General features: G+C 49.6%; 1 protein-coding gene across 1 annotated transcript in view; it reads right to left on the bottom strand.

Moving 5' to 3' along the window:
• The window catches only part of LOC126521288 (tetraspanin-5-like), a 32,141-nt gene extending 7,223 nt beyond the window's left edge, over window positions 1–24,918 (bottom strand). The window contains exons 1-4 of the mRNA XM_055065894.1: window positions 23,935–24,918; window positions 23,403–23,559; window positions 10,241–10,397; window positions 1,138–1,462 (exon numbers count right to left, since the gene is read on the bottom strand). Coding sequence (XP_054921869.1) covers window positions 1,138–1,462; window positions 10,241–10,397; window positions 23,403–23,559; window positions 23,935–24,211 — 916 coding nt within the window. The 5' untranslated portion in view covers window positions 24,212–24,918. The remainder of the gene's footprint in view (window positions 1–1,137; window positions 1,463–10,240; window positions 10,398–23,402; window positions 23,560–23,934) is intronic.
• Window positions 24,919–25,791: the final 873 nt, after the last annotated feature.

Raw genomic sequence — 25,791 nt, 5'->3', positions numbered from 1 at the left:
CGGAACCTACAGCCTTCTTTGAAGAACAGGAAGCGTAGTAAATATAATGCTGATATATGCTCTCTGATATTTATAAAAAACGTACTACTGCGCGTTTGCTCGCCACGTCTTAGCCTTTGTACATGTACCACATCATAAAGACGAGATAAGACGAGATAAGATTTTTTTATTGCCCTCTGGCGTATGGAGTGACAGATTAGGGACGTATAAACAAGGTGTCCAACAAACGTCAGCGCAAAACCTCTGGCTATACATACACATATATGTGCTCGGTGAAAGTGAACTATGCTTCGATATTAATCAGCATAGAACACGGAGGTAAAATATTTCACATGAACAGCACGATTGGAGTGTTGTTTATCACCCCTTATGACGGAGCAGACAACAAACTTGAGGGGAGGGTCCAAACGTCCGGATATATGGCTGTGGAGTGGATTTATGCAGAGTGGATTTATGGCTGCGGCCACATGGACTGGTGTTTCAGTCGGGTAGTAAGCCGAACACAATTCCCAGCCGAATAGTGGCCTCTGTCCTCGAGTGCCAATACATATAGCTCCCTGCGCGAACACAGACTAAACGAGAGTAACTGGAAGTCTTATCACTGCATACGATTCTCCGCCGCTAATGCGTGCGTTTTTCTTCATCTGGCATGTTATAACTGTGAAACCTTTCTGAAATGGGTGTTCTGTCAACCACATGGCCAAGCAGCGCTGAAACTCTGAGTGACAACAGTTTTCAGCAGCAAATATGCTGCGATTTCGCGTCAGCAAATTCACCGCTCAGCTTGAGGCACATTCGAGGTGTCTCACCTCTAACCTCACTGGGTCCCGATGGGCTAGAACGCAAGAGCGCATGTACTCATCACAACGCGCACTGCCCGGATAGAGCCTGGCTGGGCACATTGGGTTTAAGCAAGCGCTGAGCCTCGCGTATGTTATCGTTGAGAATGTGTTGTTTTCGTGGCCTCCCTATATGGGACGACGCCAGCACATTTTAGTATGACGCTCAAACTGCCGTGGCGACTCCCGGCCAGCGCTGGTTCCCCACAGCGTGTCCTGCCTGCGTGTTTCCCTCCCGTAAGGATACCGCAATCTCGCATTCGTCCGGGTCTATATCGTCGATGAACCCTATCCTCACCGGGCACGTAGAAGACGACGACGGCAAAGACGACGTTCACCGCGATCAAGGCGGTCAGGGCGTGCGAGTAGAGCTGCAGCAGGAAGCGGTTCTCTCGCAGGGCGCCCACGCAACCGCAGAAGGAGACGACGAACAGCGACATGCCCCCGAGCGACACAACGATCTCGACGCGCGTAAAGATGGCGCTGGTTCTGTCGATGGAGCTCAGTACGTCAGTGTCATCCTCTCCAGCAAATGAGTAGACGTAGAGCGACATTCCGGTCACAAACAGCAGCAGGCCCAGGAACCACAGCACCAGATTCAGCATGAGCAAAGGGTAGCGAACCTGCAGAGGCATGCAGTCGAGTTCAGAGGCCGCGAGCGGCGCCCCCTTCGGGGTGCTTTTTCCAGGACACAATATTTCTCTATCGCTCCAGAAGATATTTCGTGAAACTATCGAGATCTGAGCGTAAAGCGAACTCGGCGTATGAGGCAACGTTACCTTGCATTGATCGCAGAAGCGTTGGCGAGGTAGAGAACAAAGCTGCCTATACCGAGGTCAGTCTCGCAAACTAAAGCGGCGCTAGTGCTTTAAAATGTTGCCACGCGTCGTTACCTTACTCTATATAATTCATTAAAATGTGGAGTTTTACGTGCAAGCACCACGGATGAGAAAAGCCGTAGTTGAGAAATGCAGCAGCCGCGGCCGAGAATTGAACCCGCGACCTCGTGCTTAGCAGCGCAACGCCACCTATCCGCTAGGCCACCGCGACGAGCTCTACCTTATGCTGGTGTCTGTCTTCAGTGGACCATCACTTACATCGAGCTATCGCTCGGCGCAAGACGCGTCCACTGCATCCTAAATTTTACGAAGTGTTGCAGCCGTAGAGCGACATGCATAATCAGAAGAAGCGAGCATAGCGAACAGTGTTCTACGTTCTCGAATGTACGCGAGCACCGCAGTGATTAACCTCAAATGTACGGTGCGACACGCATAAACAGCGGGCAGACTTGACCTGCCAGGTCAGATTCGATGACCGATGACTGTGTTCGCCGCTATTGCGTTTCGAGTGTTGCTTTCCTAACTGAGCACAAATTCGTTCAACACAGTGTTGGATTCTTAACCCGCACTTCTGGCTTATTATTCCTCGTCACAACAACGAGACGGTTTCAACGCGACAGCGTTAAGGGTCCGTATCGCAGAAAATCTGATGTCGACGTCCGCCGTTGGGCGTCCTGTGAGCGAAAATTGCCGTCTATATGCTATACGGCACTGAAGTTCTTCGATCACCAAAGTTTCTCAAACTTCGCATTTCCTTCTTTACAAAGTTATTCCTCGGAATTTCGATAATGATAACCCACAAACAAATGTTTTGAAATGAAGTACCGAAAGCGTATGCCTTTTATGTGAAATCTTCTCAGATTGAAATATTGAAAGAGCGAAACAATAACAGAAGATCAGCCCGCCCAAGAGGAAGATTTTTGACCAGAGAGCTCGCATAGCGTTCGCGGCCACCGTTTGCCAGTAAACATCACGGTTACATAAACTGCAGTTGCCGGGAAGCGTGAGAAGCAGTCAGGGATCATTTAATGTGTGATGAGGTTCCTTATATCGGTCAAGTGTTGCTCAAGCACAGCCTCAGCGCATGAAGTGACAAAGCAATTTGTTATCCCACCGCAAGCCATTCATTAAAGAACCAGCGCAAAGAGAAAAAGCAACTCTACAAACTAATCAAACACATAAAAAGGAATTAAGTCTCCAAAGAACGTATCAAAGTCAGAAGGGGCCTACAGTTTCATGGTCTGCAGTGCAGCTGCGAGATGAACTAGGGGTGACGACGGAGGCAGCGCTCGGAGCATAGAAGCGGTGCTGGTACTGGTGAAGAAAAATCCTGGTCACCCTTAGGCGAACAACCGGGATCCAGTGATGCAGGAGTAAGTCCGGTTGCCACGTTGGGAACATGGCTCTTGGCACGGTAGAGATGTTGACGCCGGGCACCAAAGTCCAATGGCTTCACCTCTGCTCCCGGAGCATGGGCTTCATTTCTCCCACGTCGATGGGCGCCTTCCTGCGTGCGATCGGGAAAACGCGGTGACCACGCCTCTGGAAGGTCGGCCTGGTCCGGTAGAAGGCACGAAGTACGGTTCTGACGCCCGACGACTTGACTCCTGCCCCTGGTGCACTGGCGAACTCCTCCCTCCACGCAGGCTTGTTGTTCCACGTCCCGCCGGTTCCTTCTTCCTCTTTACTCTCTGCTGGCTTGTTGTTGTTCCTTCTGTTCGAATTATTTCTTCGGCGCGCTCGTGCAACCGCTGCAGCGTCTCGTCGTCGTCTTCGCATGGCTGACCCACTTCGATCACGGCACTCGCGCACTTGACACATCACAGAATACCGCGTTCAACCCTTAAAGGCGAACCTTAAGCGTCCTCCAAGTTTTATTGCATCGAGTATCCCTCGCGCAGTAGTCAACGTTTACGAGCGCGCCTGCATCTTGGAGGGTACACCCGGAGCGAAAGGAGAAACGAATGAAGAATTCTGGAGTTGTACGTGCCACAACCACGATATGATTACGAGGCACGCCGTAGTGGTGGACTTCGGATTAATTTTGTCGACCTGCGGATATTAAACGTGCATCTACGTAAGCCTAGTTGCAGAAACGTTTTCTTTTCCATTTCGCCCCCATCGAAATGCGGCGGCCGATGCTAAGAATCGATCCCCCCGACCTCGAGCTCATGCTGCGAAACGCCATACATAGCACTAAGCTACCGCGGCGAGTGGGAAGAAAGGAGCATGGAAGATATGGGGCCGCATTCACGAATATCTTAGTTTGTAAGTACTTTTTGCTATTGGTCAGCTGCCTTCGCTAATGATTTGTCCAGCATCAGAATTGGGCGAAATGTTCTCTTCTGCACGAACAGTTACAGCATTTTTTGTCGATACGGGGCCCTGGTTCTGGGCCCATCTATAGGTACTCACCAATGGGTTGACATCGAGAAGGACAGTCGTTTCGTCCGACTCCTGGTTGCCCTGGCCATGTCCGGGACCGCCGCGACTGGCCTTCTTTTTGTGGTGCCGCTTCTTCTTGCGGTCCCTCTTCTTATGTTTCTTGGGCTTCTCGGGAGAGGACGACACCTGGAGCACGCTGCCATGGGCCGGTGGTCGCTTCTTGCGCTTCGCCTTTGACCTTATGTTCGACTCGGACTGCTGCAGCGATGACATTCTCTGGCCAACGAGCCTCTCAGGCAATGCAGAGCTGCGGAGCCGTTCAGCTGAGGCGGTCAATCCTCTTACCGTTCTTCTCCTTCTTCTCTGGCTCTGCCAGCGCGCGCCCAATTATAGGTCATCGCGTGAGTAACGCGCGCTGGACGCTGCCTAGATGGCACTGCGTATGCGCAGAGACACTAAATTGCAGGAGTAAACACTAGAGAAAGTTCAGATGCAATAATCTTTACGTTATATAACGAATGTCTAAGAGCACCGAAAATCGCTAAATTTCGCTATACGATAATCACACGCATAAATAATCAAATAAAAAAAAGTAACGAGTAAAAGTAAAAAAGAGTTTTACACAGACAAGCAAGAAATCGGGAAAGAAAATTTATGCCATCAGAGAATACCCGACGAGAGAGGTGTACGAATCCAATGCACACATGTTTTTGAGATGCACGGTAAGCGGAGCTTTCTTGCGCCGTCGGTCAATTGGGTGCCATAAAGCTAAACGATGTGCATGCATTTTCGTGCATACAGTTGTATTTATGTTTATTATGCGCTAAGCGTAATCTCATGCAACCTTTACGTCTAAGCAAGGCACAGCCCACACCATTATAATGTCATGCAATGTATTTTTATGCACTACATGGTTCACGAGCTACGCCGAAAGGCAAACACCAGTTAACGTGGACACACACTGCGAGCTGTCCTCGACGCGCCGATGTCAGGAGGACGAAGGCGATGTCTTTGACGTTTGTTGAGGGAAGAATGGTGGGTATAGGTGTATGCACAGAGGAGTATATTACGACATATACTGGGTATTCTTTTTTCATCGGTAACAAATTTTTAAAATTGACGCTGTGAAAGCAGCGCCGGTGGCGTTTTGACACAGCTTCTATGACGAGGGCTGCATTAAATGCCAGACAGATACCCGCACAAAATGTGTAAATAACAAAAATTCATTAAGTAAGTTCTAAACTACGAGATCTATGGTAATTGTATCATGACAGAAATGGGGGTCATCGCTTTTAAATGCTAACGCAAATTGTTTAAAAATCCAACATTCGCGCGCAGTTCAAGATATTAGTTGTCAAACTGGGCCCTTCTATTCAGCGTATACCGAAACCAAGCGCGCGAGAAGCTCCGGCAGTCCATGGGCCCGTATTCTCGTTGAAGGGATACGCCCAGTGACAAAATTTAACTCACAAATTTGAACAACAGCAACGCGTAAGCTTTTGCTGTTTGCACTTCTGAACAGGCCAGATAAGCTACCTCGGGAAGTGACGTGCGCGTTCGAGCCAACTCACCAAGCGAACCATAAGGGTTATAAAATATTTATTGGTATTATATAGGACGAGCGTCGAGAAGGTATTGTGCTCACTGACACTACTTTGTTGGTTAAAGTTCCGTCCCGTCCGATAAAAACCGTTCCTCGGCGGAGGCTATACAGTGTCCACTGCGCAGCGTTGTACGTCTATGCGCATAGTCGGGCATTCTCCGCACGGTGTAATAATCGTGCAGCGAAGCATTCTTCGGTAGCTGGCCCAGTCGACAGTTTCCGACTCCCCATACACCATTAGTAGGCCAGTAAGCTAATAAATAGTTCAATAAAGCTTTATCATCATCGTTGCCGTCGAACTGGTCCGAAATCGCGGACATAGTAAAAAATGATGATGATTTTTTCAAAGGCAAAAATAGTAAATAGGGGTTTCTCAATCCTCCTCCTTCTTTTTTCTTTCTTTTTTTCTTAACAAGAGGATTTTGTGGGATTCTCACCCCCGTACTCTTGGGACAAAGGAACGACAACACAGTAGTGCAAACAATCACAAGGGCATTTCTTGCACCTTTCATAGATCAATGCCTGCTAGCCGAGTTGCTATCCCCAAAACATGCCGATGGGCGCGCGACAAATCTAGGAAGTCCGACTCACGGCGACCGGATAGCGAGCGAATATGTTCGCCCCATGCTGGATCCCAACGCCTGGTCGTTCGCGCGTACTGTCACGCGAACGGTGGCGCGTTCGAACGAGGCCTCACGAGACGGTTTCGCAGACCATGGATCGGCGCACGCGCGGAACGTACGCGCCGCTTGACGCCTCGAACCAAAGAGGAAGCGCCTTCTCCTTTCCGCGCCCAAGAAACCCCGCCGTGAGGCGGCGTTAGCAGCGCAATACTTGCGCCATCTCTCGTACTGCGTTTCAACCACACCGACCGCCGCGGGCCCCAGGCCACGCGGCGAAGCCGGATAACAGGAGACGGGAGCTATGCGGAAAAACAACGTATCAGGGGACGCGTGAGAGTCGCGCATCCCCACAACTTATACACCACAAATGCCCCGCCACTTGTGAAACCTTGCGGGGAAGCAAGACTCGACGAAAACAAAACTTTATCCGGCAAGGTGCACAGAGGAGGAGAAGGAGGAGGAGGAAAAACATTAAAAAGAAGAAAGGACAAGCAGATGTCTTTCTGCTTGTGCGGGAGGCGTCTTAGTCCAGGGCTCCTGCGGCTCTTGCTGTCTCCCGGGCCCGCCGCACCAGTTGTTGCTGGTTACGAGGGTCCGAACTAGTCAGCACGGTCTCCCATTGCTTGGGTGTGGGGTTGGGTATTTGCGGGGCTGCCTTGACGTTGGGGCACGCCCATGTGGTGTGATATAGGGAGGCGTAGTCGTTACAAAGTGGACATTTGTACGAGTATAGTGTAGGGTGGATTGCGTGTAGTCTGTTTAAATGGGGGTATGTATTTGTTTGCAATTGTCGCCATGTTACGGCGTCTTCACGTGAGAGGGTCTTGTGTGGAGGTGGGTATTGTCGTCTGTTCAATCTGTGGTGTTGTAGTATGTCGTTGTATCGTAAAGGTACGGGCTCCATAGGTCCACAGATGCTGTGCGGGATTAGCACCTCACGTTTCCATGGAAACGAGGGATGATAATTCCACGCAATGGTTACGGATATTGTCGAATAAAATTTCGTTATGATCGATCTTGTTGTGTCCTCTTCAAAGTTCAAATAAGCGTCTAGATGCATCACGGTAGCCTAGAAGAACGGAAACAACTCTTCCAAGCTGTTTATATATAGACGGAAGTTGAGACCCTCTGGCTATAGGCAAGCCGGGAGATCTCGTCTGCAGGCTTGCCGAACAATCTCGTATAATATGTCCAGTACGTCTGACCAGACAGATAATAGCTTCATTCACTGTCGTGACATTAGCCAGGACCTATGGATGATGCAGATGTGCCTGTCAATGCATTCCAATTATAGTATAAAACAGTGCTGGTATGTGTCGTGACAACATTTTGGGGCGCATACAGGAAAGTAGTTCGTAAGAGCCCGCTGTTGGGTAGCAATCCACAAATAGCAATCACATTCTGCGGAAGTGTGCCTATCTCCTTAATATGCGTGGTTCAGTAAATGGGCAAAAGCAACGGCTTCAACTAGAGAACATGGTAACAACATGCCCCTTAGTTATTTCTCGAGAGAAAAAAAAGCTTTCACTCTTGGCCAAAACATCTATCGCGGCTGAGGCATTACAGGATAGCGCATCACTACTCTCTCGCTGTTCAGAAACCTGCTCTGAGCCATGGATCATTCCTCTGGCACTGCAACACGACAGCTGCGACACAGAGGTTGGGCGCACGAGTGAAAGTCGCAAGGCGCTAAATCTACAACGCCTCGAGCCCATGACAGAGCAGGAGCAGCTCTTACAAGGTTGATGTCAGCGGTAAAATATGCGGATCCCACGCACTGTCGGAATCGATGTAATCGAAGCTTTATTCTGTGCTGTTTGCGTTGATTGATCGGCGATAAATGGCTGCAATGTTTACATTTATCGGCGTTTAGTGCAATACTGCAGCGGTGAGCTGATGTTGGTGAAGATTACTTGTGCGCCACTTTCGTTTGTCTACACAAAACACACAGCAAAACGTGTTTGCTAATGGTGTTGCTATGCGTCATTGTTCATAACCTGCGAGAAGGTTAGCAGTGTGTTTGCTCCACACGGCGCAACGAATCGTGGCAGAAGTGTTAAAAATTAATTAAATGATGTGGATTTAGGTGCCAAGCCCACAATCTGACGAGACACGCGGCAGTGGGGACTCTGGATTCATTTTGACGCGTGCTGTACCATATCTGGAATTTAAATTTCTCCAGTTTGTCCGCAACTGCTGCTATTGTCTAGTGCACCGTTCCTTGCTTTCTTTGATTGCCTTTTCCCTCTCCCACGCTGCCCCCTTGTATGTGAGCTGCCACGAGCGAAGAGCGGCAAGGCTGTTACTGCTTCGGTTACACCCACCTCCACATCTTTAACTCCTCACTACCATTATGTCTACCTTCCCTTTGAACGGTTGCGCGTTAGTACAAAGGTAAGCGCTGCATCTTCTAAAATGCTTTTGCGGGGTGCTCAGGGATAATTACACCAGTCATTCGACAGGGTGTTGTGGCGACGTCCAGAGAGCTTCAGAGGGCACTGTAGCGAGGCGACGGAAAGGTTCAAACGAGTTTCTCACGTCTACTTTTCCCTCTGCCACACGCTGTGAACCACTCCACGATGCGGCGTGTCAGACAGCAGCAGCAGTGGAAACGTCGAAGGAAGAGACAAAACTAGCTAGCTTCGAGAGAATAAATCACGGCAGTCTGAGAATAAGTTCCTCGCCGACGTATAAAGCGGTCGCTAAAATAAATAATGTTTGACGTGTTGATACAGCGTCCCGTGGTTTATCGTCACATCGGTTAGTGGGTTCCTTAATAACAAGCTGCGATACGGATAGAAATCGGGTTGGTGCATCGCCTAGTTCGAAGTAAAGCGTTATGACATCAGCAGCGGAAACAAACTCGCCGGGCGCGCTACGTATATCATGCAGCGCCGCCTTCTGCTTTTACACATGAGACTGTTCGGTTCTGCTGCAAAACATCAGTTACTGTGTCTCGCGTACCCTGGATGTAACCTGTCACTAACCGTCGTATGTGCAGAGACAACCGTCGCCGCATGCAAGTCAAAGGGCGTTTGATCCTGTGACAGACGTAGACGACATGTGAAGAGAGGCCTAAAGCTGATCTATGTATAATATCATACAGTAACACTTTGAAATGAAGGCGATCGCTGGCTATTATTCTTAACAGATTCTTAACAGGGTCGAAGACAAGCGGTTAGGCCTGCTGCAGGGAGGTGCTGCGCATGCGGCCGTAGATTCTACGGATGGCCTCGATTTCGCCAATCACTGAACCGGTCATCATGTCGACGAAGGAGAGAACGATGGCAGCGATGAGGCAGCATCCGCCGATCACGGTCACGTTTTCCTTGATGTATCGGTACGCGGCCGCGGGGCAGCTCTCGAGGTAGACGCGGTGCCAAGCATGGTGGTCGGTCTGGTTGAGCACCCCGTGGCCGCAGTGCCGGCTCATCAGTCCAAGCGCGCTGCTTGCGCGACGCCTGCAGCACGAGTGCGGCACCGAACAGCGCTCATGGCTGGGGTTGTCCGCGCTGCAGTTGAAGTAGCTGCGAGTGGGCGGCGGTATATACGCCATCAACACCCGAAGCGCTTCCACTGGCGACAGCTAGTTAGAGAACAATGCTAAGAGAGGAGAGAGGTTGGCCTGAGTGACATGTCTCTGAATGCAAACGAGTGCACTTGAGCGCTCTCGTGTTAGAATGTTTGATACTTTCAGCAGCGTTAAGCACATGCGCCATGCAGTGCTTCGGAGAATAGCACCACGCGCGTACATCTTTGAGTACAGCTAATGCGTACGTATGAGCGAACTTATCATTATATATGTACCCCTGCTACAACGGCGGCTTTACGCTGTATATCACGCAATATTTTTTATCTGAAAAAAAAATAACCCCTTTACATGCACGACACATGCGACATATTAAAAGGACCCTGCAACACCTTTCGATGCTCTCGTAAGCGCTCACGCACATATTGGCATTCCAGTCCCTGAACTTGAGGTCGGTCATTCCACAACAGCGAAGTTGCCTCTGCAGGGCGTCCACGATCAGCTCGGACTCGGCGCTGTCGCGGTACGCGATCACCAGGGACAACGACATGGTCTGCTTGATCACCCTGCGCACTTCCCCTGCGACAATAACGAGAATGCCAGTGGGCGGCTGAGTGCTTCTGGATCACGAAGAAATTATTTGGTCCCTTGTGACGCACTATTCACTAGTGAAGCCAGTGAAGCCTAGGTATACGACAACATGGAGGAGAGGAAGAATATATAGGGAACACCGACGCGCAGCCAGACTTCGGAAGCTATCTCTCAGGGAATCCATTTCCTTCGTTCTCTCGTCTCTCAAAAGGTCGGCCCAGCAACTGACCCTGCGCTCGGCGCACCTTCGGCACTGTGTGTCGTTTATTGAAACGTACACATGTATAGGTCTTTCTTTGCAATGCGCGAGTGCGGCACGTTGCTGCAGCACTGTTTTTTTTTCCCGAAGAGCGTGCGCTGACCGCAGCGCGGCGGTGAAAGGCACTAAAGCTTAACATGAGATAATGACGTGTTGGGCCGACATTTTCTAGCTTCGACTTTATCCCGTGACGCTCACCTCCTACTTCTTTCCTTCCTCCACGCACAACAACTAGAACGCGATACAGCGACCCTTCGATTACAATCGTCTCATTTCTGCATTGTCCCGATAGATCTGGAACGCCGTGTTCTAGATTGACCAACTTCCATGACTCTAAAACCTCGGCTATGAGTCTTCTGGCTCCATATCAATTCTCGCCTCTTGGGGTTGCTTACCGGACACTTCTGCTTTCGCCTCCACACGCATGCGGCTGGAGCGGCCAAGAATCGAACACGAGGCCTCATGCACGGCGTTACAACGCCGCCATCACTTGGCGTCCAAGGACTCTGGGTGCTTTGACGCAACATGTGGATTGTGAAGGACACCATGGTAGAGGGATACGCATTTCCCACGACCACTTAAATGCCGGTACATTTGTGAAAAATATGTATCAGAGTTGTTAGAGATGTTTTCGCCCTTTGTGTGCCGGTCGGGGTGAATCGATGTCACGCGAATAATTTTGCAGATAGCTGGTTATCCAGCATTGTTTGGGCTTCCCTGAATCTGTTACCAGGCGGACAAACACGTCTATAGAAGGCGAGCAATTGTGTGCGTGACGACAGCAGCAAATGCGAGAAAACGACGTTAACGCTGACGACGATCGCACGGTGGAGATGGCATGATTTCTACTCCGGGCGTTCGACGCGAGTTTGCGAAACGCCGATTGTTGGATTGACTGGACTCGCCCATAAGCGAGAGAAACACGAACGATGACCTCATCTATAACTAGTGTTATATAATCGTACGTACCGATGTCCATGTCATGTGGTCTGTAGTTAAAAAACGGTGATATTTTCACTCCAGGAAGCAACGAGAACACATATTCGGCCCGCCGCGGGAGGCAACTCTGGCGCTGGCCGACTCACCGGGCATGAAGAAGACGACGATGCCGCCGAACACGCTGGCGACCACCAGCATGACGAGTACGAACGAGTACATCCTGAGCAGGGCGGTGTTCTCGCGTAGCGCCCCGACGCAGCCGAAAGTGGTGACGATGAAGAGCGCCAGGCCGACCACGAACACGACGAACTCGACGTGCGTCACGACGAGGGGCGACAGGTCGAGCTTTGCGAGCGCGGCCGCGTCGGCGGCGTTCATCTCCGAGTTGACCAGCAGCACGGTGGCCACCGACATGAGCAGCACGCCGACCAACCACAGCGCCAGGTTGAACAGCAGCAGGGGGTAGCGCACCTGATTGATTGATTGATTGATTGATTGATTGATTGATTGATTGATTGATTGATTGATTGATTGATTGATTGATTGACGTCCAACAAGACAGTGGGTGAAGGAGAGGTGTCGATTTCAGTAGCACATGGTAAAACCTTCTTATAATGAAATTGTTTTATCATAAATACGGCGTTATTTAAGTTTGGCGGGGTCTTAATCGCAATGCATGTATTTCAGACCGGATTATTCAAAGTGCTGTTGCGTTGGACTTTGGATAGTACGAAGTGCGAAGCGCTAAATCCGCATGGGACCACATGGTGCAGTATATGCGGCGACCCTTTACGTTCCTTTGTATCGACCTGGAAAGGCACACAGCGCTGTGAAGGTTACTCGAGGAAACAAGGCGGCAGTTCCCTCGGCCTGACTCTATCCTCTGATGATAAATTAACGACCGACAATGCGGCTGTTCGAGGACGTTAGCAGAATTTCCCCCCGTCATGTATCCGAAAGCGGATATGGCTCTTTTAAAGCTTCTCAACATTTAACAAAGTACCGTTTAAAGCAATGATCAGTTCGTGTCCCGATGATTTCGTTATAACGAATGTTATATAATTTGGGGAGCGCTTTATTAACGTAAGCTTTCTCGCGCAACTCGAATATTCAAGTGCGCCCAAGTGCTAAAAAATTCATTACTAACGCATAAGAAGCAGTGGTGCTGGTAACTGATACCAAAAGAATGCCAGAAAGTGACTTATATTCTAAGTGAATAACGAAAATCAGCTCGTATTCTTCTTTACAGATGGACTGACTGAAGAAAGGTAGAAAGTAGAGAAGCGATGTCAATTCGCTAACTCGACCGAATCCTCAAGATACGCGCCGAAGGTCAACAGCATGAGACGCTGCTCATGATCCAATACAAGGTGACGTATTATGCAACAAATAAACGCTTCGAAATAAATACAGTGATACAAGCGTAACTCAATTCCATTAATGGCAGTGACGCTCATTTCCCAGTTCAACCGAAAAGAAGTTCAAACGCACGGTTCCCGGCCAAATAAGCATCCGCAGTAGGCGTATAACAACGCGCTTTCCGCACGGGGGCCCTTTGGGTCCGGATTTTGCGCCTGCCTAGTGCGGCCGGGTAAGCTCGAAGCTCAAACACAAAGCTTTACCATTTGCTTAAGCCCTACGCTACAAGGCATACTTAGAGGCTTGCACGGAAGTTGCACACTCGACAAGTGTACCATGGGGTCGACGTCGAGGTCAACCTCTTGTTCCCATACTGCAGCGCGACCTTCCATGTCGTCCCTTCCTTTTCTTCTTCTGCCGGCAGCAGCCAGTTGACGATGATGATGAATGGTGATGACGATGATGATGGTGGTGATAATAATGATGCTCATCCACGGCCAGTCACTCGCTTGAAAAGAATAGCAGGTACGCAGGAGGTGGTGTCGGACAGGCTTTTCATTCCAAAGCGCGAGCGAACCCCTTTGGAGCCGAGCAACGTTTGCGAGAGAGAGAGAGAGAGAGAGAGAGAGAGAAGAGCATAAATGAAATGCAGGGAGGTTAACCCGGACTAAGCCCGGTTGGCTACCTAGCACAGGGGAAGGGAAAATGGGAGGGAAAGATTAAGAGACGAAGAGAAAGTCCGCTGTGGATATCACCGACATAGTAACAGTTTAGTTAAAAGGTCTGGCAATATCCCCTTTGTCCCATTTTTGCAACTAATTAGAGACGATCGAACCCTACTTACTGGAATGCCGGCGTTTCTCCTCCCAGAGAAAAATGACATTAGAAATTAAAGTGCGACAGCTCGGCCTGCCATTGAACATTTCGGTACTACTGTCTTTCGGAGCGTCTGTATCTGTGCTTGGGCACTCACACAGGAATGTGTGCATCGCCTTAGAAAAATTCATTATTGAATCAAACCGATTTCATTGTTGACCGTATTATTCTTTTCATTCCTCCGTTATTGGCTCATTTATATTATATATAACCTTTTTTGTCTTGATTGAGTGACAGTCTACTGAACCGTTTTGAACTTTCCTCGCTTCAATTTATGCAACAAAATTATAGCTCTTTAAATTCATTACCTGAACACATAAGCAAAGTCTGCCCGACTCTTGGCCAATCCACGTGAGTGGGTATGCTCCAAACTCATCAAGGGCATCATCATCATCATCACCATCATCATCATCATCATCATCAGTTTTCTGCTCTATAGGAGGGTGGTGGTTTAGGCTAGTTTGTCTGCCTATAATGTTAAGTGGTGCAGAGCGAAGCAGGACAGAGAGCCAAAGCGCTCGTCCTCGCTTTTTCTGTGTCCCTCTTTCTAATTCCTGGAACGGACAGGTTGTTGTAAACACTACAAAGCTGAGGATGAACGTGCCGAAGGTGTGAAGCCCGACGATAGGGAGGCACGAGTGCTGACTACGTTGGAGATTGACGCCTATAGGCGTCGTTCTGGCAGGCAATCAAGATAGCTTGAATGCACCCGTTAGAAGCCAACAAAGTTAGAAGTTAGGAAGAGGACAGGAGATAAAAGGACATATTAATGAAAGAGAGTGATCAGGCAGATTGTTGCAGCAGAAGTAAAGATGACCGGAATGATGAACCACTTACTGCTCGTACGTTTTCTTTATCCAGCTAGAGTGGGCTTCTCAATGCATTGGCTAACGAGCCGTAACCAAGCCGAAGAGCACAAACCGTACTGTCTTCATGTCGTCTTGCTTTTCACGAATGTCGTGTTGGAAGCAGGCGGAATAATGCCGAAACGCAAGCGCACATTTACTGAACAACTTGGAAAAGAGTTTCCCTATATAGACTTAATGAAATATCGGAATAAATGCTGAACGTCGTATCTGCCTTCTTCGACCCCAACCTCCCGTCCCAGTCCCGCTTTGACTTCCGGGGAGTCTCATGAAACAGTTTCGATTGCAAGTTTAAAGGTTGCAGTTTTTTTCATCTGATAAGTGTAGCAGCATGATTTTCCTGGCGCTGTCAGAGTTGTCGGACGATCTCGCCGCTGCCACCATTTGTTAGTGTTGAAGGTCGTAGAGAGGAACTTGGGAGGGACTAGGCGTACGGGGTTTATTTACAGTATCTACATTTTAAACAAGAGATACATTCGACAGTCTAGCGTGGTTCCCAAATGGAGCACGCAAGACGAAGCATACAGCATATGAGCACACTGCTCCAAACACACCCAGCACACTGCTGGTCGAGCACAATGACGAGCACACACACGAGCACGATCACGAGCACCCTCTAGCAGCCGACAAACAGCTGCTTATAAACACTCCGTGTTCCCTAGATCCCTAGGTGAGGGAAACGTTCGACCAGTCAGCGTAGAAAGTCCTCGAAGCCGGCCCGCCTTTGGGGGAAGAGGGTAGGGGGTTTACACACACACATTCCGCACAGGTTTCACTGCCCCCTCCGAGGTGAGACGGGCTTCGCAGAACTCGGGGCTTACGTCTTGAAAAGCGCGTTGGTTCCCCGAGCTGACCCCCGCATCGTGGCCGCCGGTTGTCCATAGTCTTGCGTGCTGTAGTCGCCGCGAGTGTCAGCAGACTGTGACGAATCCTGGGGCCCACGTACCACAAAGCACCCTTTTGTTAGGGAAGCTCTTCTTGCTGCAGAGAGACCATGTCGGCGGTGGTGGGTTCAGTAACAATAGTTGGTCCGCCGATCGCGTTTAGTCACAACGGCGCCAAGGGGGGTGTTGAAGCGGCACCTCGAGGTCCCTACGAAATGAGTCATCGCAGCAATTGTGGTAGGCTTCCATGGTTCTCTTCGGGGAAGCTCGCAACGCTCGCAGCTGCAGCTGGCTGAGAAAACTTGCATGTTGCCATCTTGGCAGGCCATTCCTAACAGCGCACGCGGGCTCACAGGAAAGGTAATGTTTAAAACTAAAGCTTGGGTTTTCCAAATGAGAAATCGTGACGTGCTGTTTTGTCGTCGCCAGACAAGTCCACGCACTATCGCAGACCAGTTTGCTTTCGTCTAAGAGTTGAATTTTGACTCTCATTTGATGTGTCGCGAAATCGCGAAATGCGGCTAGGACGGTTAAAGAACCCTGCAGCGCCGCATTAATTGCGTCACCATACATATTTTCCATTCTGCAGGGATCCACGGATGCCGTACAGAGAAAGCGTTACTGAACCTTCATTGAGACGTTGCGAAGGGCAGGCACTCGCTTCACAACCTGCTCTTACGCAGCAATTAGGCTGCAAAATTACATTCAAATGTAGCGCCGGCCGGAGCGCGACTAGTGTTTCTGTTGTGTCACGACAGACGGCGCTAAGGCCGGCCACTTCACAACACGGTGCATCTCCTGAATGGGGGCTTTACTGCATTGCACAGCAGCGTTGTGACGGACGCGTAGAGAAAAAAAAAAGGTTTTATTCCTTTTTTCCTTTCTGTTTTAATGTGGACCAATTTTTTTCTAAATTTATTTTTAGGGGGTGGAGATATGGCTCTGGGGAAAGTGTACTACTGTACAGCTTCATGGATTAGCACGGGCCGTCGTAGACGAACTCGGTGATCATCGTCCACAGGAGTGAGTAGCCTCTGAGCGCAGAGCTTTCCGTTCTCACTAACTTCCTTTTAAAGAAAGTGGTTTTATCGAATGAGATTTCCCGCTCACCAAGGCGGTGAGTGCATCTGGAGCGGGTGTCGGTTCGAGCGCGTCGCATCCACTTGTTGCTTTGGACAGGAGCGCATCTAGCCGGATGCGTAGAGAAAACGCAGCGCGATATTCAGTTGTCGCGTAGAGATATTTTTGTCTTTTTTCTTGAGCGCGGCAGAGCAATCGCCCCGAGCCCATAGCCTACTATACTCTGTATTAACGGAAGAGGGAACGAAAGAGTGGCTCACTCCGATATAGGTGGCCGCAGACCAAGAACTAAGGTAGGCAGTGATGGAAAGAGGTTAATTTATCGAGTGAATTACTGAATCGTTGACTCATCCAGTCATTCATTCATTTCTACTGGGTGACAGTTCTACCAACGCTACTGATTTTCGCTTAATGTTAAAGCTCTGGCGAGAGAGAACAAATAGAAGGCAGGAACGTTAACCAGGACTGGGTGTGGCTGGCTGTACCCTGCACTGGGAGAAGAGAAAAGGAAAAGATTAAGTAAAGCTAAAATAAGTAAGATTAACATAAGATTATGCAATAGTCATCATCATCATCATCATGATTAGCCTATTTTTATGTCCACTGAAGGACGGAGCCTTCTCCCTGCGATCTTCAATTACCCATGTATAGCGCTAAAAGTTACAGTAAACTAAAGTGAAGGTGCTTTTCGTTTATTCGCACAGTGCGCGTCCAACAACGGCGCACATTCACGTCAAGACGACACGCAGGAGTCGGTCACTCTTCCCATCAGTCAAGGGGTCGGTTAGGGGTCACCATTGATGCAAGCGAACAGACGCCCAGCACAAGCTCGATACGAAGCGTGTTCCTGCGAAATGGCCACGCTCAGTGCACCGTGCCAGAGACGACCGATCGACTGATCATAGTGTTAGTGTGTGCGTATCCTCCAAACTCGCACTACAGTGCCCTTGAAGCACATCGGCAACATGCCATCTTTAGAGAGAGTTATTGCGAATCCGTGGCCGAAACGATGTGCTCATTAGGCTGCGAAGGCCATGGTGAACTTTCCACGAAAGAGCGAACGCGATGTTTCTAAGGGGTGTTTTAGTATTCGTCTGTTTAGCGTAATCTCCGCCAAAATGGTCATAATTCTATCTCTTTCCTTTTCATACAGAATCCCCTTACATGTACGCTAAGTGTCTGGCATAAAAGACGAATTCGCGATGACGTCTGCAATTTAATCGAGCGACAAATTTCCGTTTCTACAGCGATTGCTTTCAGCGGACGGGAACGTTTTTCAAGAGCTGCGAGAAGGAACGAGGCAACGCTAACGTCTAGTATCGCGTTTGTACGTCAAATGCATCTGCCCCACTGGAAAATTCAAGGCTTACATAACATCAAACAAAGCAAAACAAAATCAATGCATCAGATTTCTACGTTTATGGTTACAGTAGTCGTGGGACCCTGCGTCTGATTCACTCACACATGCGCTCATTAGGCGACGCATGCACGACAGGCTCCAGTGCTCTATTCCGTCACTCCAAAGAACACCGGGTGCAACGGGCGGACGGAAGCGGTCCTTGGGACGCGCAGCGTCGTTTCGTCTCAAGGTTAACGTGACGCAACATCCACTGCTTCCCGCAGACGGACCGACGCTGTGTGTGTGTATGCACCCTGCCTGCGCGCATGTCCGCAGAAGAGCGCGGAACTTGGCCAACTGCTCGGACGCGACGCGGCGTCACGCAGCTGCCCTCGCGGACTGCGCGGTCGGCGTCGTCGCATTGTTCTCCGCCGGACACGCTGTACGGCACAAGGCCTCGCCTTGAAACTACCGCGCCGCGTGCTCTCGGTTTTTTCACGCTTCTCTCGGCGTGGGTGCTCCCGCTCCGGCCGCGCAGGGGTTGTGCAAGACGACGCTCGCAACCAGAGTGCGCGTCCGACGCTACGAACAAGTCGGGGTGGGAGTCGTCTCATGCGAGTCAGACCACGGATGCGTGCTTTCTATAGCGGCCGTGGCTCAGTGCAGGATATGCTTCGAGACTAAATTCTCGGAAGCGCTGTACAAAGCAGCGAGCCGGCAGATGTTGTGGTCACTTCTGCATTTTCTGGAGTACGTCGGTTTGACGGACAGCTGAAGGCGTCCGCTTCACGCAGAGAGGTATGAAATAATGACAGTTGTCGGCAGAACTGCAAGGCAGCATTTGTATGATCATAATGTAAACGCACACACAAAGGGAGGGGGGACTTCCACTTACATCATCATCATCTTTTATGTCCACTGCAGGACCAAGGCCTCTCCCTGCGATCTCCAATTACCCCACTTCTGCGCCAACCGATTCCAACTTGCGCCTGCGATTTTTCCAATTTCATAGTCTTACGCTGTCGTCAACTGCGCTTCGCTTCCCTTGGCACCCATTCTGTAAATCTAGTGGCCCACCGGTTACCTAACCTACGCATTACATCGGCTGCCCAGCTCCATTTTGTTCTCTTAATGTCAATTAGAATATTGACTATTCCCGTTTGCTTTTTGATCCACACCACTCTCTTCCTGTTTCTTAACGTTATATACGCCTAACGTTTTTCGCTCCATCTCTCTTTGCGCGGTCCTCAACTTGTTCTCGAGCCTCTTTGTCAACCTCCAAGTTCCTGCTCTATATGTTAGCATTGGTAGAATGCACTGATTGTGCACCTTTCTTTTCAATGATAGTGGCAAGTTTTCAGTCAGGATCTCGCAATGCCTGCCGTATGCACTCCAACCCATTTGTATTCTTCTGCAAATTTCCTTCTCACGATTAGAGTCCACTGTGAATAATCGACCTACATAAACTTACTCCTTCACAGACTCTAGAGGCTGACTGGCGATCTTGAACACTTGTTCCCTTGCCAGGCTATTCGCCATTATCTTTGTTTTGTGCATATTAACCATCAAACCCCACTCTAACACTCTCTCTGTTAAGGTCCTCAATCATTTGTTGTAACTCGTCCCCAGTGTTGCTGAACAGGATAATGTCATATGCAAACGGAAGGTTCGCAGATGACACTACACCTACAGGCTCATTTAAATGAATAACCGTACAGATAACCGTACAGAGAGAGAGAGAGAGAGAGAGAGAGACGGGGTGGGAAAGGCAGGGAGATTAACCCGAAAAGATTCTGGTTTGCTAGCCGGCACTGGGGGAAGGGGAGGGAAAAATGAAAGACGGAAATATTAGTGAGAGAAAAAGCAAACGCACGACAAAAAAAAATAGAGGAGGTTGGGAACGTCCACGAGAACTATAATAACTAATAGGCCACTCGAGCGCAAAAATTTCAAGAGCAAACAATTTGAGAGAGTACACACGGGAGTCCAGGGGCACTGTCCAGTGCTGTAAATAATATAAGCTCACTGGGCTGCTACATCATCTCCGATTGACTCAAAACACCAACATGGAGGAATTTTATAACATGGCGGGATTAAACAGTGTCCAGCACCCTAGGCCAATGTGTTGAAGCGTGCGTATAGTGTAATTGTATAGTTTAGCGTTGTCTAGTCGCCTCCGTGGTGATGATACATAATGACTCTGGGGAATTGGTAGAGAATCAGTTAGCACAAATATTAGAGATCAATGTACACTTTACTGAAAAACAAATGGCAATAAAGAAATTAAACAAAACGCTCTTTTCGCGAGAACGAAGAAGAAGCCCCTTCAGAAACAGCTTTGAATAAACTGCTTATCGTAGTAAATGTCTACAGTGTGCCGAAAGTTTCCCTGCCGTAATTTTTTTTATAGCCATTCCATTCTAAAAATCTATAAATCTGCTTTTCTTTTTCATCACTTATTCGAGGAACCTCCCGTATATATGCGGACTAGCTTATTTTCCCGAAAGATAAGGATAATTTCACATTTACTGTATCGTTTACATAAATCCTCGTGTCTTCGACACGTTCCTCCCATGTGACATAACGCACGCACCAACGGCTCGGACAAAGGGTCGTTCGTAAGTAACGTTCATATCTCCCTTTCTAATATGTCTATGACCGTCTGTATTCCGGCACCGTAATATGTTACAAGTCGGTGCGGGAGACTTCAGCATACTGCTTAATCATTTACACTGGCAAAAATGGGCTCTCGAAACTATTCCATAAAGCCGCGAACGTAAGTATCAAGCTTAGCGAAGGCAGGGGAGCAGGGTAATCGTACGTAACCAAACATGTTGGTCCGTCTGGCAACGCTTCGCACAACTATAAACGATGCACGACACCCTGCAAAGTGCTTCGCATAACAATCGATTCCCACTGTACGTGGGATCTGCATAACTTTTCGTAGAAATATTTTATATCCGTGTAAACATCCCTTTCTCACCGTTTTCTGGGTTTCCCGTCGCATAACAATAGTCTTGTCGCGACGCACTGCATTCGGAAAAAAGAAGGAAAGAAAAAATAAATTTAGGACGTATTCAACCAAGCTGAGCCCAATAAATAAATAAATAAATAAATAGATAAATAAATAAATAAATAAATAAATAAATAGCCACCTGGCAGCCAAAAAGGGCACGAGAGGTTCACGATGACATTTTCCCCTGTGTATTTGTACGGCGTTGTGATTTCATAAGTCCTTTAAGCAACCGTCGGAAGATTGTACTATTTAATGAGGCGTTCCGAACATAAAGAAATAGAATGGCAAATAGAATGGCCGGCAAAGGAAGAGGCGCCTTTCTCTCGGGTATTGATTGCTTGCTCCCCCTTCAGAGAAAAGCGTCCCCCCGCCAAAAGCAACCCGCGACTGACTACACGCGGTCACAGTCCTCGGCGCGCGTAGTAGTCGCGTATGAGCGCGATCTCGGCGCGCGTGGTGTGCGCGAGCGCGTCGAGGAAGGCGAGCCCGAGGGACAGCGCCAGGCAGCCGCCGCACACCGCGAGCGCGTGCGTGCGCAGCGCGTGCAGCGCCGCGTCGGCGCAGTTGTTCCAGTTGATGTGGAACCAGGCCTCGTAGTCGCTCATGTTGAGCACGCCCCGGCCGCAGTGGAAGCCGGCCGCCGTCAACGGCTTCGCCAGGAGGCTCGCGTTGCTCTTGCAGCACGAGTGCGGCACCGAGCAGCGCTCGTGGCTCGGGTTCTCCGCGCTGCAGTTGAAGTAGCTGCGAGTGGGCGAGGGGCGGGCGAGACCTTGGCGTGCAGGCAAATGGTGCGCGAGTTCACTAGGGCGGTAAAGTTCGCTACAATTGCTCCGTTAGTGCATTCGACAGACCGATTTTTAGCGCTCTATAGAGCGCTCTCACGGTGCATTCGGCTGGCCGAAACCGAGCGCTCGGAACATGGTCGACTGGTTCGTTCGGAGCGCCTCGGTCCAGCTCAGAGTGCTCGGAGGCACTCCCACCGACACCTGGGAGCATTACTGAAATCCGACAGAAACTCGATCACGTGGCTACTACGACTGCTCTATATATGAGCAGCTCAAGCACGTTCGGCCGAGGCAGGCTTTCTGAGGCTCCAATCGCGAGAAGGTTCCGCACCGCTGCAAGCCGAGTTAGAGCACGGTGAGAACCAGTCGAATTTGCCATTAGCAGAAACACTAAGTCGGTTTACACAGATAAAGTATTATTTCGAACCTTTATAGCCTTTCTTCTCGCGGTACAAGGTTGACTACCACTATCAAAAACGAAGGTCAAGCTTCCGCACATTCAACTTGGCGTCGAAGCCTCAACGCCAGTCGTCGGCGTGACGTCATAGATCTCAAAGTATTTTCGAGGTCATTTAATTCTCTTGTATTTCGACCGTTGTGGAGCAGCAAATATTCTCGAAACTTGCTACACTCCGTCTTCGGCCTCTTAAGGAATACAGTACAGTTGGTATTTAGCGATAAAAGATTCTGACCCCCGTATTGGAGAACGTTACACCACTCAAAACTCCACCTCGCCAACAGAAGTATACATAGATACAGCGCCATCCCTCGATAGAAGTTGGCGCTAGGCTTCACGATAAACCACGGCAGTTCTAGTTCTTGATAATTGTGGCGTCCAGTCTAGGAGCAGCGCTGTGCTCAACTCGGTGCAGTGCAAGAAGAGCTTCGAGTCGAGGATCGTTCGAGGATACGAGGGTAAGCATAAACCCGAGCAGTAACCGTCAGTACCCATTACGCCATGTCCGGAAACTTGAGGGTGACGGCACCTTTCGTTTTTATACTTTTCTGGCTTACAAAGCATATACTCTTACGGAAAGACCGGTTTTCTTGATATTAAATGTAGAGAGGTGATTTATACTAATCTCGTTGGTGTCCTCCTCCAAAAAGCGACGCTTTCTTTCCATGTTGTGTACCATTGTAAGCCGCTGCTCAGTAAAACAACACCGTTATCTAAGCATAACAATGCTCAGATAAATAACAACTAGAAGCAACACGTCCAGTACGCTTCAACAACAGGAAATATCATCACTGCTGAGCGAAGAGCGCCATTTAGTGTGTTTAGATTTCCGACTGCTTTGACCTGATGACCGAGGGATGGTCTGATGAAATTTGTTGAAAACTTGTTGGGTGCGGTATATGACTGTTGGTTGCTGTTTGTATGACTGATATGCGTTATTGTTGTAGCTGTTGTTGTTGTGACAGAGATACGGTATGAGTGCATGGTTTTGGTATGACTGGTCGCACGCGATATCGGAGGTCAAACTGCACACCGTACGTGCGTCTGGAACTTTACGGTCAGACACACCTTGACACATCACGATGACGATGACGCACGATACAAAGCTGTATAGGGAGGAAGACGGCACGTACATATTGTCGTTCCAGTCCCTGAAGCTCTTGCTTGTCATGCCGCAGCAGCTAAGGTGGCGTTGCACGGCGTCCACCAGCTGCTGGGCGTCTGGGGAGTCACGGTAGTGCACCACCAGTGTAGCCGACAGCGTCCTCTGCACGACCCTCTTGGCACCGGCTGCATGAACACGGGAACTTGATCTACTCTATTTCGGATGTCACGCGTACGCGCTGAAAGTCTTTTTTAAAAGCACCACAGGACAATTCAGCTGCCGTAGGTGGACGTCACTGTATTGAAGACACTGGGCAGCTAAAAATGCTTAGTGTAGTCAAGCTGTTATAACTGATGAACACACGCAGGACGAACTGCTACGTTTGTGGGCGGTTCGGGGGACATTTGTACACTGCTTACGGCACAGCGCGTTGTTTACTGCGGGTCCAAAGTTTCAAGGATGCCAGCGGCAACCCAACATGGGGGCGAGGATTTTCTTGTTCGACCCATGCACTACAGAAAACGTGTCGGCGAACAGCACGCTACGGCGGGTGTCCGCACCTGGCATGACAAGCACGAGCGTGCCCAGCACCGTGGCCGTCATGATGAGGCACAGCAGTGCGAGCGAGTAGGCGCGCAGCAGGCAGGCGTTCTCGCGCAGCGCCCCGACGCAGCCGCAGCACGAGACGGCGCTCAGCACGAGTCCGGCAGCGAGCAGTGCCAGCTCGAGATGCGACATGAGCAGGCCGCCCAGACCGCCGAGTCGCAGGGCCTGGATGTCCTCGCGCCACTGCAGGGACTGCAGCAGCAACAGCGCAGACACGGCGGTCAACCCCATGCCGGCCAGGCACAGCGTGAGGTTGAACAGCAGCAACGGGAAGCGAACCTACAACCATCGGAGAAGAGTGGAGGCGCAGGACGGCGAGGACGCGCGCTGGCTTCACACAGAAAGATCAACGTCCAGTTAAAAGCGTGTCCATGTGACTGTGATGGATGCAGCAGCGTAGAAACACTTCAGGTTACTTTGGGGTGCTCAAACATTGCACCATACCGCGTGTCCGAGCTAACGTTAGCCAAGGCACTCAACGAAAAAAAAAAAAAAACACGGTTTAGAAAAGACAGTGGAAGACACAATTTTGATTTGATATATGGCGTTCGGTCGTCAGACCTCTGAGGATCGAATACTGCAGGTCTTCTAACGGTATCTCATACCGTGTTTTTTTTAATATCTTAGTTAACGTTAGCTGGGACATCCTATGTATGACAATCACTGCTGAAGACAAAGCATGTTTCAATGGGTAAGTTTCGAACATCATGCTGTAAGAGAAAGGAAATGGAGGAAAGGGAACAGCGAAGGATAAGAGGAAGACACACATTCACGCGGAACCATTGCAAGTGACGTTCACATCACACCGTTTTCTGTTTTTAGCCATCACAGCGAGCACGCCACATGTGATGAAAATGCCGTGTGACTTTTCTGGATCGCCGGTGCGAACGAGCCCTACATATTGGCACTGCGCCTACTGAAACGTTATGTGCCCAAGTGAAAAGGCAGACTTCTTCGTGTTCTTGCAGACTATCCTTGTGACAGCAAAACTGAAACACTCATCAGAGGGAATATCGGTGAAGGAGCATCCTTGCATATGACATAGACGCGTCGTGTATGTGTATACGATTCTTACTATTCCGTACGTATAGGTGTAGTGCTTGCCATGCATGTTTCTCAAAATATATGCTGGCGCCGCGTGCGGTCCCTCATGCATTCCGGCACACGGATAAACGTCACTTACGACGGCAACGCCAGGGGGCGTGTCTGTTGGTCAGAGCGTGACCTTGCCGCCACACGATGCGCGGCGTCGGTATACTGCCTTAACGTTCGAGACCCAGCATTCGACAGTGGGAACCACTGAAAATTCACCATTACGTCTCGCTTGCTCTGAAACGATTAGTTTACTTCAACTTGAGGCGAGTGGTGCGAGTTGAAAGTCGAGCTGACTCAGCTCGACTTCACCGCGTTTACATGCATCTTGCAAGAGGGTTGGGCGAGTCAACCCACTCCTTGCAGGCAGGTTGACCGAACTCACCTCCATGCTCACTCGACAGCTCGCTAACACAGCGACCCGATTTGAGCCCGCCAAGCCGAATTGGCCCGAATCTATGGGATTCGTGTAAAGGTAGCTCAAAACGAACAGTTTCGTTGTTTTCCAGCTCATCGGCCCTTTGGACTAACAGACAGACAAGGGCATTTCGCAAAGACCTGTTTGTGTTCTGTATAACGACTATCGCCATGAGAAGAAAAAAAACGTGTCGCACGTCGTTGGTGGGTATGAAGGGATGAAAACTGTACGTCACCTTAACATGCCGCGTGGATTGCTATGCTATAGCTCAACTACATACGTTAAGAGCGCACCAGAGGGT

This window comes from Dermacentor andersoni, chromosome 6 (assembly GCF_023375885.2).
Source record: "Dermacentor andersoni chromosome 6, qqDerAnde1_hic_scaffold, whole genome shotgun sequence".
Classification (NCBI taxonomy): domain Eukaryota; kingdom Metazoa; phylum Arthropoda; class Arachnida; order Ixodida; family Ixodidae; genus Dermacentor; species Dermacentor andersoni.
This window is presented reverse-complemented; position numbering and strand designations above follow the sequence as displayed.